Here is a 13,277-nt window from a genome sequence, read left to right as displayed (position 1 = left end):
GTTGCTCCAGGCAAATAGAGACCAATTGTTGTGCCTTAGATGGGCGCTTGCAATCTTTTAGGACCCTGGGAACTCCACAAAGAACTCGGAGGTAGAACAGAAACAATCAACATGTTATCAGGCCAATTAACTGGGATGTACCATGAAACCATAACCCTAAAACTCCAAATCTAGGAGCCAAGTCCCATGAGGTGTTTGTTGCACACAAGCAGCTTCAGCAGCTTTTTTTTTTGCCATTGTTGTAAATATATCACACAACTTTTGCCAATTCAACTTTTTACAATAACAACTTATTGACAGAAATCACAATAATCGGCTGTGCGAAACTCCCCTTAATCAACGTGATATTCCCATCACCATTAACCCTCCTTTTCCCTTCCCTCCCTCCCCTGGTAAGCACTAATAACCTTTTTTCTCTATACATTTGCCTTTTCTTGTCTTTTTCTAAAAGTGAGGTCATACAGTATTTGTCCTTTTGGTGTTGACTGACATATTTCACTCGGCATAAGCTCTTCCCGCCCCACCCATACCGTAGCACGCACCAAGGCCTCATTTCTCCTACTAGCGGAGGAGTATTCCACCGCATGTATGTACCACATTTTGTTTATCCTTTCATCTGTTGGTGGGCGTTTAGGCTGTTTCCACCTTTTGACTGTTGTGAATAGTGCTGCAATGACTATTGGTGTACACGTCTCTTTGAGACTCTGCTTTCAAGGCTTCTGGGTATATACCTAGGAGTGGAATTGCTGGGTCATATGATAGTTCTATTTTTAGTTTTTTGAGAAACCGCCATGCTGTTTCCCACGGTGCTACCATTTTGCATTCTCATCCGTGATGGTTAAGGGCTCCAATTTCTCCACATCCTCACCAACATTTCTCTTTTTTTATCTTAGCCATTCTAAAAAAAAAAAAATCAAATCTAGTGGGAGTGAAATGGTTCTCACTGTAGTTTTGATTTGCATCCCTCTGAAGCCTAATGGGAAACCCTGGTGGCCTAGCGGTTAAGAGCCACGGCTGCCAACCAAAAGGTCAGCAATCGAAATCCACCAGGCGCTCCTTGAAAATTCTTTGGGGGCAGTTCTACTCTGTCCCGTAGAGTCGCTATGAGTCAGAATTGACTCGACAGCAATGGGTTTGTTTGCTTTCGATGACTAATGACGCTAAGCATCTTCTCATGTGTCTGGGGGCCATTTGAATGTCCTCTTTGGTGAATGTCTATTCAAGTCCTTTGCCCATTTTATGATCAGGTTGTCTTTTTGTTGTTAAGTTGTCCAAGTTTTACACAGTGTCTTCAGTGGCTGATTTTTCAGAATTAGGTAGTCAGGTCTTTGGAGGCGTCCCTGGGGGGCCTGAACCTCCAACCTTGGCGGCGTTAACGATTCGTGCCACGCAGGGACTCCTGCCTGTGGACTGTCGCTGCTGTACGCTGTAGAGTCGATTTTAATGCACAGCGACCCAGTGTGGCAGAGCGGAGCTGTCCCACAGTGTCTCCCAGGCTGTGATCTTTACCGGAACAGATCGCCAAGTCTTTTTCCTGCAGAGCAGCTGGGTGGGTTCGAACCACTGACCTTTCGGTTAGCAGTCGCGCGTGTAACCACTGCACCACCAGGGCTCCTGATTCTTTGTGGATTATTCACCTTCAAATAGGCCTTGGGTTTTGGGAGAGGTTAACAGGCAACATAAAAGTTTCTGGCCTGTTTATGCCTCAAGACGTGTTTACTGGAAAGTTCCTGGGATGGTGAGTGGAGGAGCTGAGAGGTCAAGTGTGGGAAGGGTAAGCTGCTGGCACTCGCTGGGATCTGAGCTCTGGAGGCATTTGCTGAGTTTTGGGAAAGGGTGTGATTGATCCCAACAAACATGGTCTATAATTACACATTTGTTTACTGTCTCTTTTGCGATATGACCATTGTAGCCACTCGCCACATACGGGAGTCCCCGGGTGGTAGAAACGGTTAACTCAGATTATAACCAAAAGGTTGGAGGTTCGTGCCCACCAAGAGGTACCTTCAAAGAAAGGCCTGGTGATCTACTTCCAAAAAATCAGCCATTGCAAACCCTAGGGAACACGTTCTACTCTGACACTCACGGAGTTACCATGGGTTAGAACTGACTTCATGACTCTAACTGGTTTTAGCCACACATGGCTACTGAGCACTTGAACCTTGAGATATGCTGTTAGGTGTAAAACACACTGACTTTTGAAAACTTGGCCTGAAGAGGATATAAAATATCTCAATAATTTTTATATTGATTACATGTAGAAATGATACTTTGGATATGCTAGGTTAAGTATATTGTTAAAAATAATTTCACCAGTTTCTATTGGTTTTCTTCAATGCGGCTACTAGAAATTTAAAAATTATGAGTGTGACTTGTATTGTATCTCCATCGGATGGTGCTGGCCCAACTGTAACCCCACAGGGAAAGGGGCCAGGGCAGCTTTGCTCACTACTCTACGCCCAGCACCTGCTATGGGGCCAGGACACAGTAGGTGAACAATAAGCTGTATTATTTGTGGAATGAATGTTTGACGGCCACATTTCCACCGGCCCAGAGGCATTCTGAACAGCCTGCTAAGGGCATGAGATTTAATTTAAATGTCAGTTTATAAAAAACACAATTCAGTTGTTAACACCTACAAGGAAGGGAAAGGAAAAGGGAGAGTGAGGGGGTCAGGGTCTTAGTCCCTTTTTTAAGAGGTGTCTTGGTCCCCTGGGTGGTTCTCCCCACCCCACTTTAGCAACACTCCAGTTCTAAGGGGCTTAGGGGATTCTGACCTTTGTCTAGCAAAAAAGTAAAATGGAACAAAGATAAGTCCTCATATACAGAGGCAGAGACCTAATGGTTCCCCAGTTCCTATTCTCTCTTTATTCTCTACCTCTATTTTCAGCTGGGCGCATGGTCGGATAGAATCCAAACTCTACCTTCCAGCTTCCCTGGAAGCTGGGCTTGGGGATGTAAGTTCTGGCAGAAGGATGTAAACAGAAGTGCCAAGCGACTTTGGAGCCTTTCCTTAAAGGGAGGGAAGTGCTACGCCTTTCTTCTCCCCTTTCTCCTGGCTGGACAGCCTGGCCTTGGGCACATCTTGTACCATGAGGGATGGGACGGGGCATCTACTAGGGATGGTGGAACAGAGGCTGGAAGCAGCCTGGGTCCCTGACACCTTTGCAGAGCTGCCATGTCAGCCCAGGGGTGCCCACCTCTAGCCTCTGTGTGTCAGAAAACAAAATCTTATGCTTTCAAGACTGTGTTCAATTGGATTTTTTTGTCACTTTGCCATAACTAGGAATTCTGGCGGCACAGTGGTTAAGCACTTGGCTGCTAACTGAAAGGCCAGCAGTTTGAAACCACCAGCTGCTCTGTGGGAGAAAAACATGACAGTCTGCTTCTGCAAATATTTACAACTTTGGAAACCCTAATGGGGCAGTTCTACTCTGTCCTACAGGGTCGCTGTGAGTCGGAATCAACTTGAAGGCAGCAGGTTTGGTTGCTGTTTTTTTGCCACAGCTGATAACAATACCCTTTCTCCTGAATAGCTGGTGCCTACCGGCTTCACGTTTTTATAACTGGAAGGGGCCACTCAACCACTTCCAGAGCAGGGGCTCAAGTACCTTCCAGGGCAAAGTCTGCTCCCAGATGACCTGATTTCTGTAACACGAGATATTGATTAAACACAAACAACAATACCTTCAGCAGGTACTAACTTAGAAAGGTAGGACAGACCTGAGTGAAAACGGCACCTCCCTCCTACCCCTCCCTCCTCCGAGTCACTCAGTCCTCCCCAGAGGCGACCAGTGCCACTGTTTTCCTTATATATTCTTTGCTAGTGACTTTAAATGGAACTTCTCTGTTAAAAGGAAAAAAAGCTTAAGTTATACCTCATGGACACTGTTACATGATAAATCTAAATAAATACATAAATATTCATATCTGTATATAAAAATCCACGCCTAACCTATCTCAGTTATTCCTGTCGTACACCCATGACTCGAACATGAGATCTACCAAATCCAAACGCTGACGCCCCCAACCACACGAGGCCGACGTCAGCCCCCTCGCAGCCTTTTTCTCCCAGTGTAACATACTGCCCAAGGAGCACTGACGAAGCAGACGGGGGGCAGGAGTTAGGTCCACGGAGGCCTGATCCCCAAGGCCGACAAGGGCAGCTCCATCCGGGAGAACTAAGAAGGACCAGGGGACTGGTTTTTAGCTGTGAAGCTACGTTTTTCCATAAAAACAGTAACAGTCACCATAACGGAAAGCGTTTAATGGCTGTGTACCGCGTACTAAGGCCTTTGTGTGCACGTTAACGGTTTAAGCCTCAGTGACCCCGTGCGTTAGGTACTACTGTTACGCCCGTTTCATGAATGAGTAAAGTGAGGCAAGAAAAGATTAAGCTGTTAGTCTGAGGTTATTGGCTTCAATGAGGGAGGAGGGCTTTGAATCCCGCAGTCTGATCAGAGAACCCAGGCTCTCAGACACGAGACAGCCATGACCCAGGCAGGGACTGGGTGAGTCTGCACCACGCGCTCCCCGAGAGCCTGGTACGCCACCTGGCACAGACCAAGTCAGCAAATATTCATGGATTTAATGTTCACTTATTCAAACTGCTGACACATGGGGGGTGGGCAGAGGATGGTTGCATCCTTTGTGACTGCAGGCTCGTGCCTCTTGTTTAGGGCACCCTCTAGAAACCTCAGCCAAGAGGGAGCCCAATTAGGGGCATGAAGGCCCCTGTAGGGAGGGATCGGAAGCAGGGGGCTGGGCAGGCTCAGAGGGATCAGGATGAGGTCTGACATGTCAGATCTCCCCACAGAGGCAACCCCTCAGTTCTGCAGCTTCCACCCCCGACTGTGACAGACGTATCCGTGCCAAGTAGGGTCCTGGTCCCCGTTCTACCTTCTTTGCTGAAGAATTCCTTTTAGATGGTTTAATATCTCTCTGATTTGCCTCTTTTGTTTGCTGCTATACTCCTCGTGTGTACTATGGTGCCTCTGACCAGTATTTGTTGAATGAATGAACGAACCGCTGAGCCAGGCACCCCATCCTGGCCAGGGGTACTTCCAGTGCCTGAGTTTAGGAGACATCTGATTGCCTCCCACTGGGTTTGAATCTGCTACACCACCAGGGGCAATCACGTTCCCCTCATTTCTAAGTCACCAGGTTGGGGCGGGCACTCACTGTTGACCTCCAGCACCCAGACACGGGTTGTGGCATGGGAGGCCCTACGCGTATCTCAATTGCCACTTCACAACCCACAAGGACGACTCTGCTAGAGTTTTACATACAGCAAGTTTACCCTCTTTGGAGTTTTGGCAGAAAAATAACAGCTCTGCCAAGAGACAGACAAAATGCCAGAAAAATAATCATTGTATAGTGTCAGGCTCAATCAGACATGAATCGATGTGAGTACACATGGATTAACCCAAAATAGAAATCCAGCGCCATAATTTAACTCCACAGATGCTCAAAGGCTCCAGGTTCTCTCTTCACTCCCAGGAGCCCAGAAAGCAGGGGCTGTAACGGAGTCAAACAGCTCTCTGTCATTCTGTACAGGATATGTAAAAACGCCAAAGGACGGCGTAGATCACGGTGCAGAAATACGTATCTGCTGGTGGAGGAGGTGGAATTCGAATGTGTTTTCCTTATTTCTTCCAAATAGGCCCAGGCTAACCTTCTGTGGCACTGCCTCTTGAGGATGTATTTCTATCTGGCTCGAGCTTTGCACTTGCCTAAAACCAAATGCTGGGGCCAGAGCAGGTGGCCACATCGGGGACAGGACACTGAACACCCAGCCACAGAACACAGAGTGGGGAACAGAGTAGGGTTGACCGGCCGGCCTTGTCCGTGTCAGGGTCCCACAGGACTGGCAGTGCCAGGCAGAAGGACCCCGCTTTGCCTGGTGATGTTGCACCTTGGGTGACCTAAACCCCACTGTGCCTCTGCACACGTGACGGTCAGACGCCTCGCATGCACTCACACACGCAAACCGGCTGCGGCTCCTGCCACGCTCACACTCCCAGCAGCACACTGCTGCCGGGCTCTCCTCATTGCAAGTGTGTGTCACACGGGAGACTGGGCGCTGCTGTTCCCTCCTGCCGTTGCGTTCAGCCCTCCCCTGCCCCTTGTGCTCCAAGCTTTCCAGGCAGCTATGTGGGGCTCTCACAGGGGCGTGAGAAATAATGACCTGGGTGAGATCTCAAGTGAACACCCTGAATCGATATTTGTTAAAAGATTCAACTCTTCAGCTTGATCCAGGCTTGCTCAGTTCAAAGACATGGGGGTGGGGTGGTGGGGTGAACACTAAGATAAATGGCTTTTTTCATGTCACTGATGCCCCAAGAGAAGTTCATGGACCAACCCACGGGTGCAGGAAGACTGCAGAGCCGAACGCAATCTTTAATAGAATCTCTAACCTGAGCATTGGTCGTAAGTCATGTCAAGAATTTGTAACTCAGGATCCCATCAGTATGGGAAAGTATTCGCTCTAATGCAGATCCAAGAACCAGTGGTTATACTCGGCACCCCAGCAGCATTAGCCCACGACTTGGTGAAAGCTCCAAGGATGTACATTTAACCCCATAAAGGCTGCTTGAGTTCTGGGGGCCTCCTCTACCTCTTATCACGTCCATCTCTTCAATCATCTAAGCCATCTTTTTGCTCTTTGGTTCTTTCTGGCTGTTTCTTCCAAGAGGTTGACACAGTCAGAAATGTTGGCTGTGTCATTTCAGAAGTAGACAAGTGTGTGGAACAACAAATAGGGTGTGTGGGGCAAGAAAGTTGGGTCGAATCCACATTTTTAATTATCATCTCACTCCTAACTAAGCCACCTTGGTTTTCCAAGGCCCCAGGAGGTAGGAAGGAAGTGTCAGAACAACTGACACCCGGCTCTGGGTTGGGAAGGGCTGAAGGACGGGCCCACAGAGCCTTTTCCAGAGGGAGCGGAGCTGCAGCCATCACCACTACTTCTCCCTGGCCCTGGGCCAACCCTAATGAGCAAACTCAGAACAAAGAACACATTGTCTCTAGAGCAAAACCCTTCTTCTCTTCAAAAGACAAGCAACTGACATTTCTTTGCTGCACAAACCCCCCTCAAGAATCCCGCCAGCAACGGTGCAGTGATTGTCAGAAGCCGAGCAAACAATGGAGCAGTGGCTTCCCGGGCTGTCCTGCTGTTCTTCCTCACAGCCTGGATGGGTGCTTTCTACTGTCAGGAGGCTTGTGCTCTTCAGGGAGCTGCTACTGCCACTGGGGCACACCCCCCTGCTCCAGCTGGCACCCCGGCCTCCACCCTTCCTCTGTCTGGGTGACCCTGTTACCCTTCAAAGCTGGTGCCTGCCTGCACCAGGAGGGCCCCTCTCCCGCCACTGCCTCTGGGGCAGGTTCTGGGCCCCAGTTCTGCATCTGCCCTTGCACTCTTGACCCACTCTTGGCATGGACGCCAGCAGCACCACTCATCACCCACATGTACACCTGAGAGACTCAGGTGAGCTGGCTCTCACTTCAGCAGGCCCCAGACTCCAGCCAGGCTTCTCTGTGCCACAAAGATAGGGCTGACTCTTGTCACAGGTGGAGCCATCCCTGGACACAGGTGTACGAGAGAACAACCGGGAGCCAGGGGTGCACATGGAGGACACTTCAGAGCAGCCTGGCCTCAGGACAGGTCAGCCCAGCTACAAATCCTATTTTCACAATCAGTTTTTGCAGAGATGCTTCAATGCTGGTTTTATAGTTTCTTGGTTTCAAAAATAAAACCAAAATAACAACAAAAATCCCAAGTCCCTCAAACTGAGCAAATAAATAATAGTAACAACATTGACATGGGTCTCCCACATTGGGACTCCAGCATTACAGCGGGGCGGAGACCCTGGGAGCTGACAAAAGGAGCAGAGTGAGGTGGGGACTTGCAGTGACGCCTGGCTGGGGCCCCCTCTCAAGTCCAGGAAGGTGAGGTGGGCAAGAGGTGCTGACTAGGTGTCAACAAACACATGTCCCCGCTCTCCCAATGATGTGGTGTAGTCAGGGTCCCTCTTGTGAGCTGCTCCGCATCAGGTGAGGCGCTGCTTCTGGGGGTTCCAGGCGCACTCTCTGACTGCTGGCACAGGCTGGGGACACCAGTGCCTCTGTCCCAGAAAGCACAAAGTTTTCCAAGTCAGCTGCTGGTCTCGAGCCCCCTTCCAGACAGGACAAGGGCCCCAAAATCAGGCAGTCACTCTTACCCCAGACTAGGTGACAAGAGGAATATGGAATTCGTTTGTGTCGAAGATCAGGGGCCTCTTGGGAGGGTTTGGGTCCCTGTCGGCCTTGTGGAGCAGCTTGAAGAGCCCGGTTCCGATGTTCATTGGAATTCCCATGATGATGCACTCAGACACTCCTGAAATCAACCACAGTGGCCGTCAGAGAGTGCCTCACACACAAGGGAGAGGCTACGGACTCAGGAGTTGGGAAATTAGGTTTGAGTCCCAGCTCCACTCACATCAACTGGTTCCATTTGGGCAAGCCGCTTTACCACCCATCTCTCCAACGAGGGTGGTTGTGTGGCAGCGTTCAGCACGGCACTGCTACAGGGCTCCTAGAGGTCTAGAGGGAGCTTATCCAACCTGAGGGAAGGGACGGTGCCTGCTCACAGCCAGGTGGCTGGGGAGCTCAACGAGCTCTCCTCCCTCATCTGAGGCAAAGGCACTTGGCAGGACCCACCTTTGAGAACGCTAAATTCAGACAGCAAGGATACTGGATGACGCTTCCTGGGAACCTTGAATTTGCCACCCAGGGCTTCCTTAACGTAGGGCCTAGAAGAAGCCCAAGTGGTGTGGAGAACACCAGCCCACTGGAAACAGCAGTGGGAAGCTGTTAGCTGTGCTCACGGCTGGGGCTGCACCAGGCATCCCAGCACAGTGAGCCCTGGAGACCCACAGGCCTAATCAGAAACACTCCAGAGGCAGGGTTCCTGTGGAGCTGAAGACATGAGGGGTGGGGGGCAGATTCCTTCTCTAGGCTATATTTCAGCTTTTATAAGACACAAATGCTGGGCTCTGTATCAGGCTTTTGATTCCACAATAAGCAATTAAGTGCCCACGATGTTCTCGGTTCGGTGCTATCAGGGAACACAAAGGCCAACAACCAAACTATAAATCGGAGCGCAGCGCAGGCTGCCCCTGACTCACAATGTGCTCGGTGACCAGAGAAGGGAGATTTCAAGGTGGGGTGGGTGGTGGTACCAGGCTCCCCAAGGAGGGGGAGCTGGTGGTAGGTGGGCTGTAGGAGGGCACAGGGCTGTAGCAAAGGCACATGGTCCAGCATCCTGGGCTTTATACCTGTTCTTCCTTTCGCCCTGGCCTTGGCCTTCTCCACTAAACCTCTCTCTCCCTGTTCTTTCTTTTCACCCATTTTTATCCTAAAGAAATACGTCTTTCTCTTTCCTTCCACCTCAGACCCAAATCCCCTTTGAAAGGAGGAAACCGAGTTGAAATTAATCTTAAGAACAAAAACTGGCATACGTTCTGACTGGGGCCCCTACTGACCATCACCTATTTGGCAAATCCATACAGAGTGGAAGGTGAGACAGGAAATGGCCACTAGGAAACAGAGCCTTAGAGGGGAGAATGGCAGCCAGGCTCTGAATCCTGGCTTTGGCCGTTAACTGGTGTGCGAGCCTGGGCAGGTTATTCAACCCCTCCAGCCCCTCCCTCACTCCTAGCTTGGGCCTGCAGGGTCTCGCTGCAGAGTCAGAAGAGTCTGAATAAAAGCCTTGCACCGCCAGTAAAGCTGGGAGGCAGCAGACACTTCTGTTGTGAGAGCTCCCTCCTGCTCCTCTTTCTCCCAGCCCAGAGGAAAGCCCTGGAGAGGCCAGCACAGCCTGGCGGAGCCGCTGTGTGTGGGTGTGTGTGTGGCGGGGGGCAAGGAGATGCGGTACACTGCAGAGCCAGGCCTTGCCGTCTGACTGACCTTGGTCTTCTCATTTGTGAGAAGGCGCAGTACTGATGTCTCGCAGGTTTGCTAGGATGCTTGTTTAGCACACAGGCCTCACGGCGGGTAGGATGGGGGAATGGAGACAGCATGGCTACTACCATCCCTTGGGAGCCCGGACAGCAGGACCACTCTGCTGTCCCTCAGGTTGGTCTGTCTCAGGCAACCTTGACACCACACCGAGGATGCAGGATCAGTAGGGTGGGCTGCAATTTTAAGGGTGAGGAAAATTCCTACATGTCCAGGGTGGACCTTTTCTTCTAGGACCCACGATGGTCTGCTCTGTCAACCGTACTGACAGAGAGAAGCCTCTGACAGGTGCGGCAGGTAAACGCTCCTCTCGGCAGGCTTCAGGGACAAAAGTGCACTCAGCTCCAATTGCACAGTCTATGCCTCGGTTTGTTCATTCACCCTCCCCTCCGGGAAGGCCCGGCCCCATCGGTGCTGGAAAGGACAGAAGGCCTGGCCCCCACCTACACTGTAAAGGACAGAAACCCTGGCCCCCACCTACACTGTAAAGGACAGAAACCCTGGGCCCCATCTACACTGGAAAGGACAGAAGTCCCGGCACCCACCTACACTGTAAAGGATAGAAGCCCCAGCCCCCATCTACACTGTAAAGGACAGAAGCCCCAGCCCCCATATACACTGTAAAGGACAGAAGCCCCAGCCCCATCTACACTGTAAAGGACAGAAGCCCCGGCCCCCACCTACACTGTAAAGGACAGAAGCCCCAGCCCCCATCTACACTGGAAAGGACAGAAGTCCCGGCCCCCGTCTACACTGTAAAGGATAGAAGCCCTGGCCCCCGTCTACATTGTAAAGGACTTAAGTCCTAGCCCCCATCTACACTGTAAAAGACAGAAGCCCTGGCCCCCGTTGGCGCTGTAAAGAACAGAAACCCTTGCCCCCATCTACACTGTAAAGGACAGAAATCCTGGGCCCCATCTACACTGGAAAGGACAGAAGCCCCGGCCCCCGTCTACACTGTAAAGGACAGAAGCCCCAGCCCCATCTACACTGTAAAGGACAGAAGCCCCGGCCCCCACCTACACTGTAAAGGACAGAAGCCCCAGCCCCCATCTACACTGGAAAGGACAGAAGTCTCGGCCCCCGCCTACACTGTAAAGGATAGAAGCCCTGGCCCCCATCTACATTGTAAAGGACTTAAGTCCTAGCCCCCATCTACACTGTAAAAGACAGAAGCCCTGGCCCCCGTTGGCGCTGTAAAGGACAGAAACCCTGGCCCCCATCTACACTGTAAAGGACAGAAATCCTGGGCCCCATCTACACTGTAAAGGACAGAAGCCCTGGCCCCCATCTACACTGTAAAGGACAGAAACCCCGGGCCCCATCTACACTGTAAAGGACAGAAACCCTGCCCCCATCTACACTATAAAGGACAGAAGCCCTAGCCCCCATCTACACTGGAAAGGACAGAAGCCCTAGTCCCCCATCTACACTGCAAAGGGCAGAAGCCCTGGACCCCGTCTACATTGTAATGGACAGAAGCCCTAGCCCTCGTCTATACTGTTAAGGACAGAAGCCCTGGCTCCCGTCTACACTGGAAAGGACAGAAGCCCTTGATGATGCTCCTAGGTTCCATGCTGAACCTACCACACACAGAGTCCTTCTGCCCAAAGTAGGCAGCGTCAAAGAGGTGGTCCGCTGTCTTCTCGAAGGACGCCAGCATCAGCACGCTCTCCTTCATCTTCGCCAGGCCAAACCTTGTAATGCCCAGGACCTCACCCTGCACCAAGGGAGAAGGAGGGCAGTGAGCTCAGACCACTTATTAAAGGCGAAAACCCAATCATGTCCACTGCATCCCCTCAACAGAATAAGCAAAACCCAGCCAGATGACTGTTCACGTCACAACCTCAGGTGGGAAAAGCATCTGAACAGTCATCTGTCCAAACCGCATGTGCCCCAGAGGCCATTAGTCACTGACAACGTAAACCTATGCTCACAACTAGATATTGTTGGAGCCAAGAATTAAGAATCTAACCTAAAAAAAGGGGGCACTTTTGAAGATGCTCTTTGGGGCTCAAAGAACTAGAAACTGAATGAATTTAAATGCCTCAAGGTAGGGAAAGGGTTCAGTAAATTTGGGCACTTGCATTTAAAGGAATAGTGTGCCGTCATTAAAAAAATATATTTATGTAAACTATATATTATAGAAAATACTTATAATGTTAAATAAAAAACCAGGATAAAAACCGCATGCACCGTAGTTATTATTCTGGATCCAGGATAAGATTGGAAGGGATGACCTCCAAGTAACAGTCCTCACTTCAGGGTGGTAGGTCATCTCCCCCCACCTAGTTCCTAAATGTTCTGTAACACAGGCTTCATATGGAATACATATGAAAAAGCTGCTGCCCTGTGGCACTCCTGGGGAACACTATTTTTTGGGAAAAAAAGAAGAAAAAGTGCCAGCTAGCCAACTGCAGCCATGCCCAGCTCCCCACTTCAGGGCACAGGTACTCATTCTCTACCTGGAAAAGGCTACAGCAGCAGTATAGATGGATGCGCCTCGTCCAGAATAACCACCACAGAAATCCCTGCACTTTTGGCAATGGCTAGTTTTGCTTTAAGGAGCCCTGGTAGTACAACTGTTAAGCACTTGGCTGCTGATCAAAAGGTTGGCAGTTCAAACCCACCCAGTGGCTCTACAGGCTCTCTGTAGACCTGGCAATCTACTTCTGTAAAGATTACAGCCAAGAAAACCCTATGGGACAGTTCTACTGTCACACGGGGTTGCTAGGAGTCCAAATCTACTACAGGGAAGGCCCCCTACAAGAACAAGTTTGGCTTTAGGATATTTATTACCATAAAAACAAATAAACAAACAAACATAAGACTCCTTCTCCTCCTCACTCAACCAAGTGGATGTGACAGTTTGCCATGAAGTTGCAATTTTTATATCAGAGATTGTGCCAGAACACCCAGCCTGACCACTGTGCTTAATCTTGGGTGCCTGTGACATCTAGTTTTCCCAGTGGTGATCAGTGCCAGCGGAGCCCTCTCCGCAGGTCGTGAACACCCTGTCCTCTGGAGCCTGGGGCTAGGCTGCCAGGACATGGCCGCACCTTGTAGGTCATCAGGTCGGAGAGCAGCATCACGTGCCTGCGGTCGATGCTCATGCCGTGGTTGACCATCGTGTACTGGATCTCGTTGATGATTGTCGTCCGGGCAGCTTCGATGCCCAGGGTTTTCTCCACCTGCAGGGAGCCAGGGGTGAGTGGGCACAGCCACTGCTGGGATGCCACCTCGACTTCTCTCTCCTTTGTCCTCTGCCCTGCCAGTTTGCC

The 13,277-nt window shown here is 50.6% G+C and overlaps 1 protein-coding gene across 4 annotated transcripts in view; it reads right to left on the bottom strand.

The window, feature by feature from the left end:
* Positions 1-393: 393 nt before the first annotated feature.
* Positions 394-13,277, bottom strand: part of POLR3A (RNA polymerase III subunit A) — a 70,203-nt gene continuing 57,319 nt past the window's right edge. For 2 of the 4 annotated variants that reach the window (XM_049855765.1, XM_049855768.1), the window contains 3 exons: positions 13,056-13,187; positions 11,584-11,716; positions 394-8,374 (listed from right to left, as the gene is read on the bottom strand). In XM_049855765.1, the coding sequence (XP_049711722.1) occupies positions 8,226-8,374; positions 11,584-11,716; positions 13,056-13,187 (414 nt within the window). In that variant the 3' untranslated portion in view covers positions 394-8,225. Of the gene's footprint in view, positions 8,375-11,583; positions 11,717-13,055; positions 13,188-13,277 lie in introns of those variants that run through there. The other 2 variants (XM_049855766.1, XM_049855767.1) reach the window with 2 other exon arrangements.

This window comes from Elephas maximus, chromosome 16 (genome assembly GCF_024166365.1).
Source record: "Elephas maximus indicus isolate mEleMax1 chromosome 16, mEleMax1 primary haplotype, whole genome shotgun sequence".
Taxonomy (NCBI): Eukaryota; Metazoa; Chordata; class Mammalia; order Proboscidea; family Elephantidae; genus Elephas; species Elephas maximus.
The sequence above is the reverse complement of the archived record's forward strand: the minus strand, read 5'-3'. Positions and strand labels throughout refer to the sequence as shown.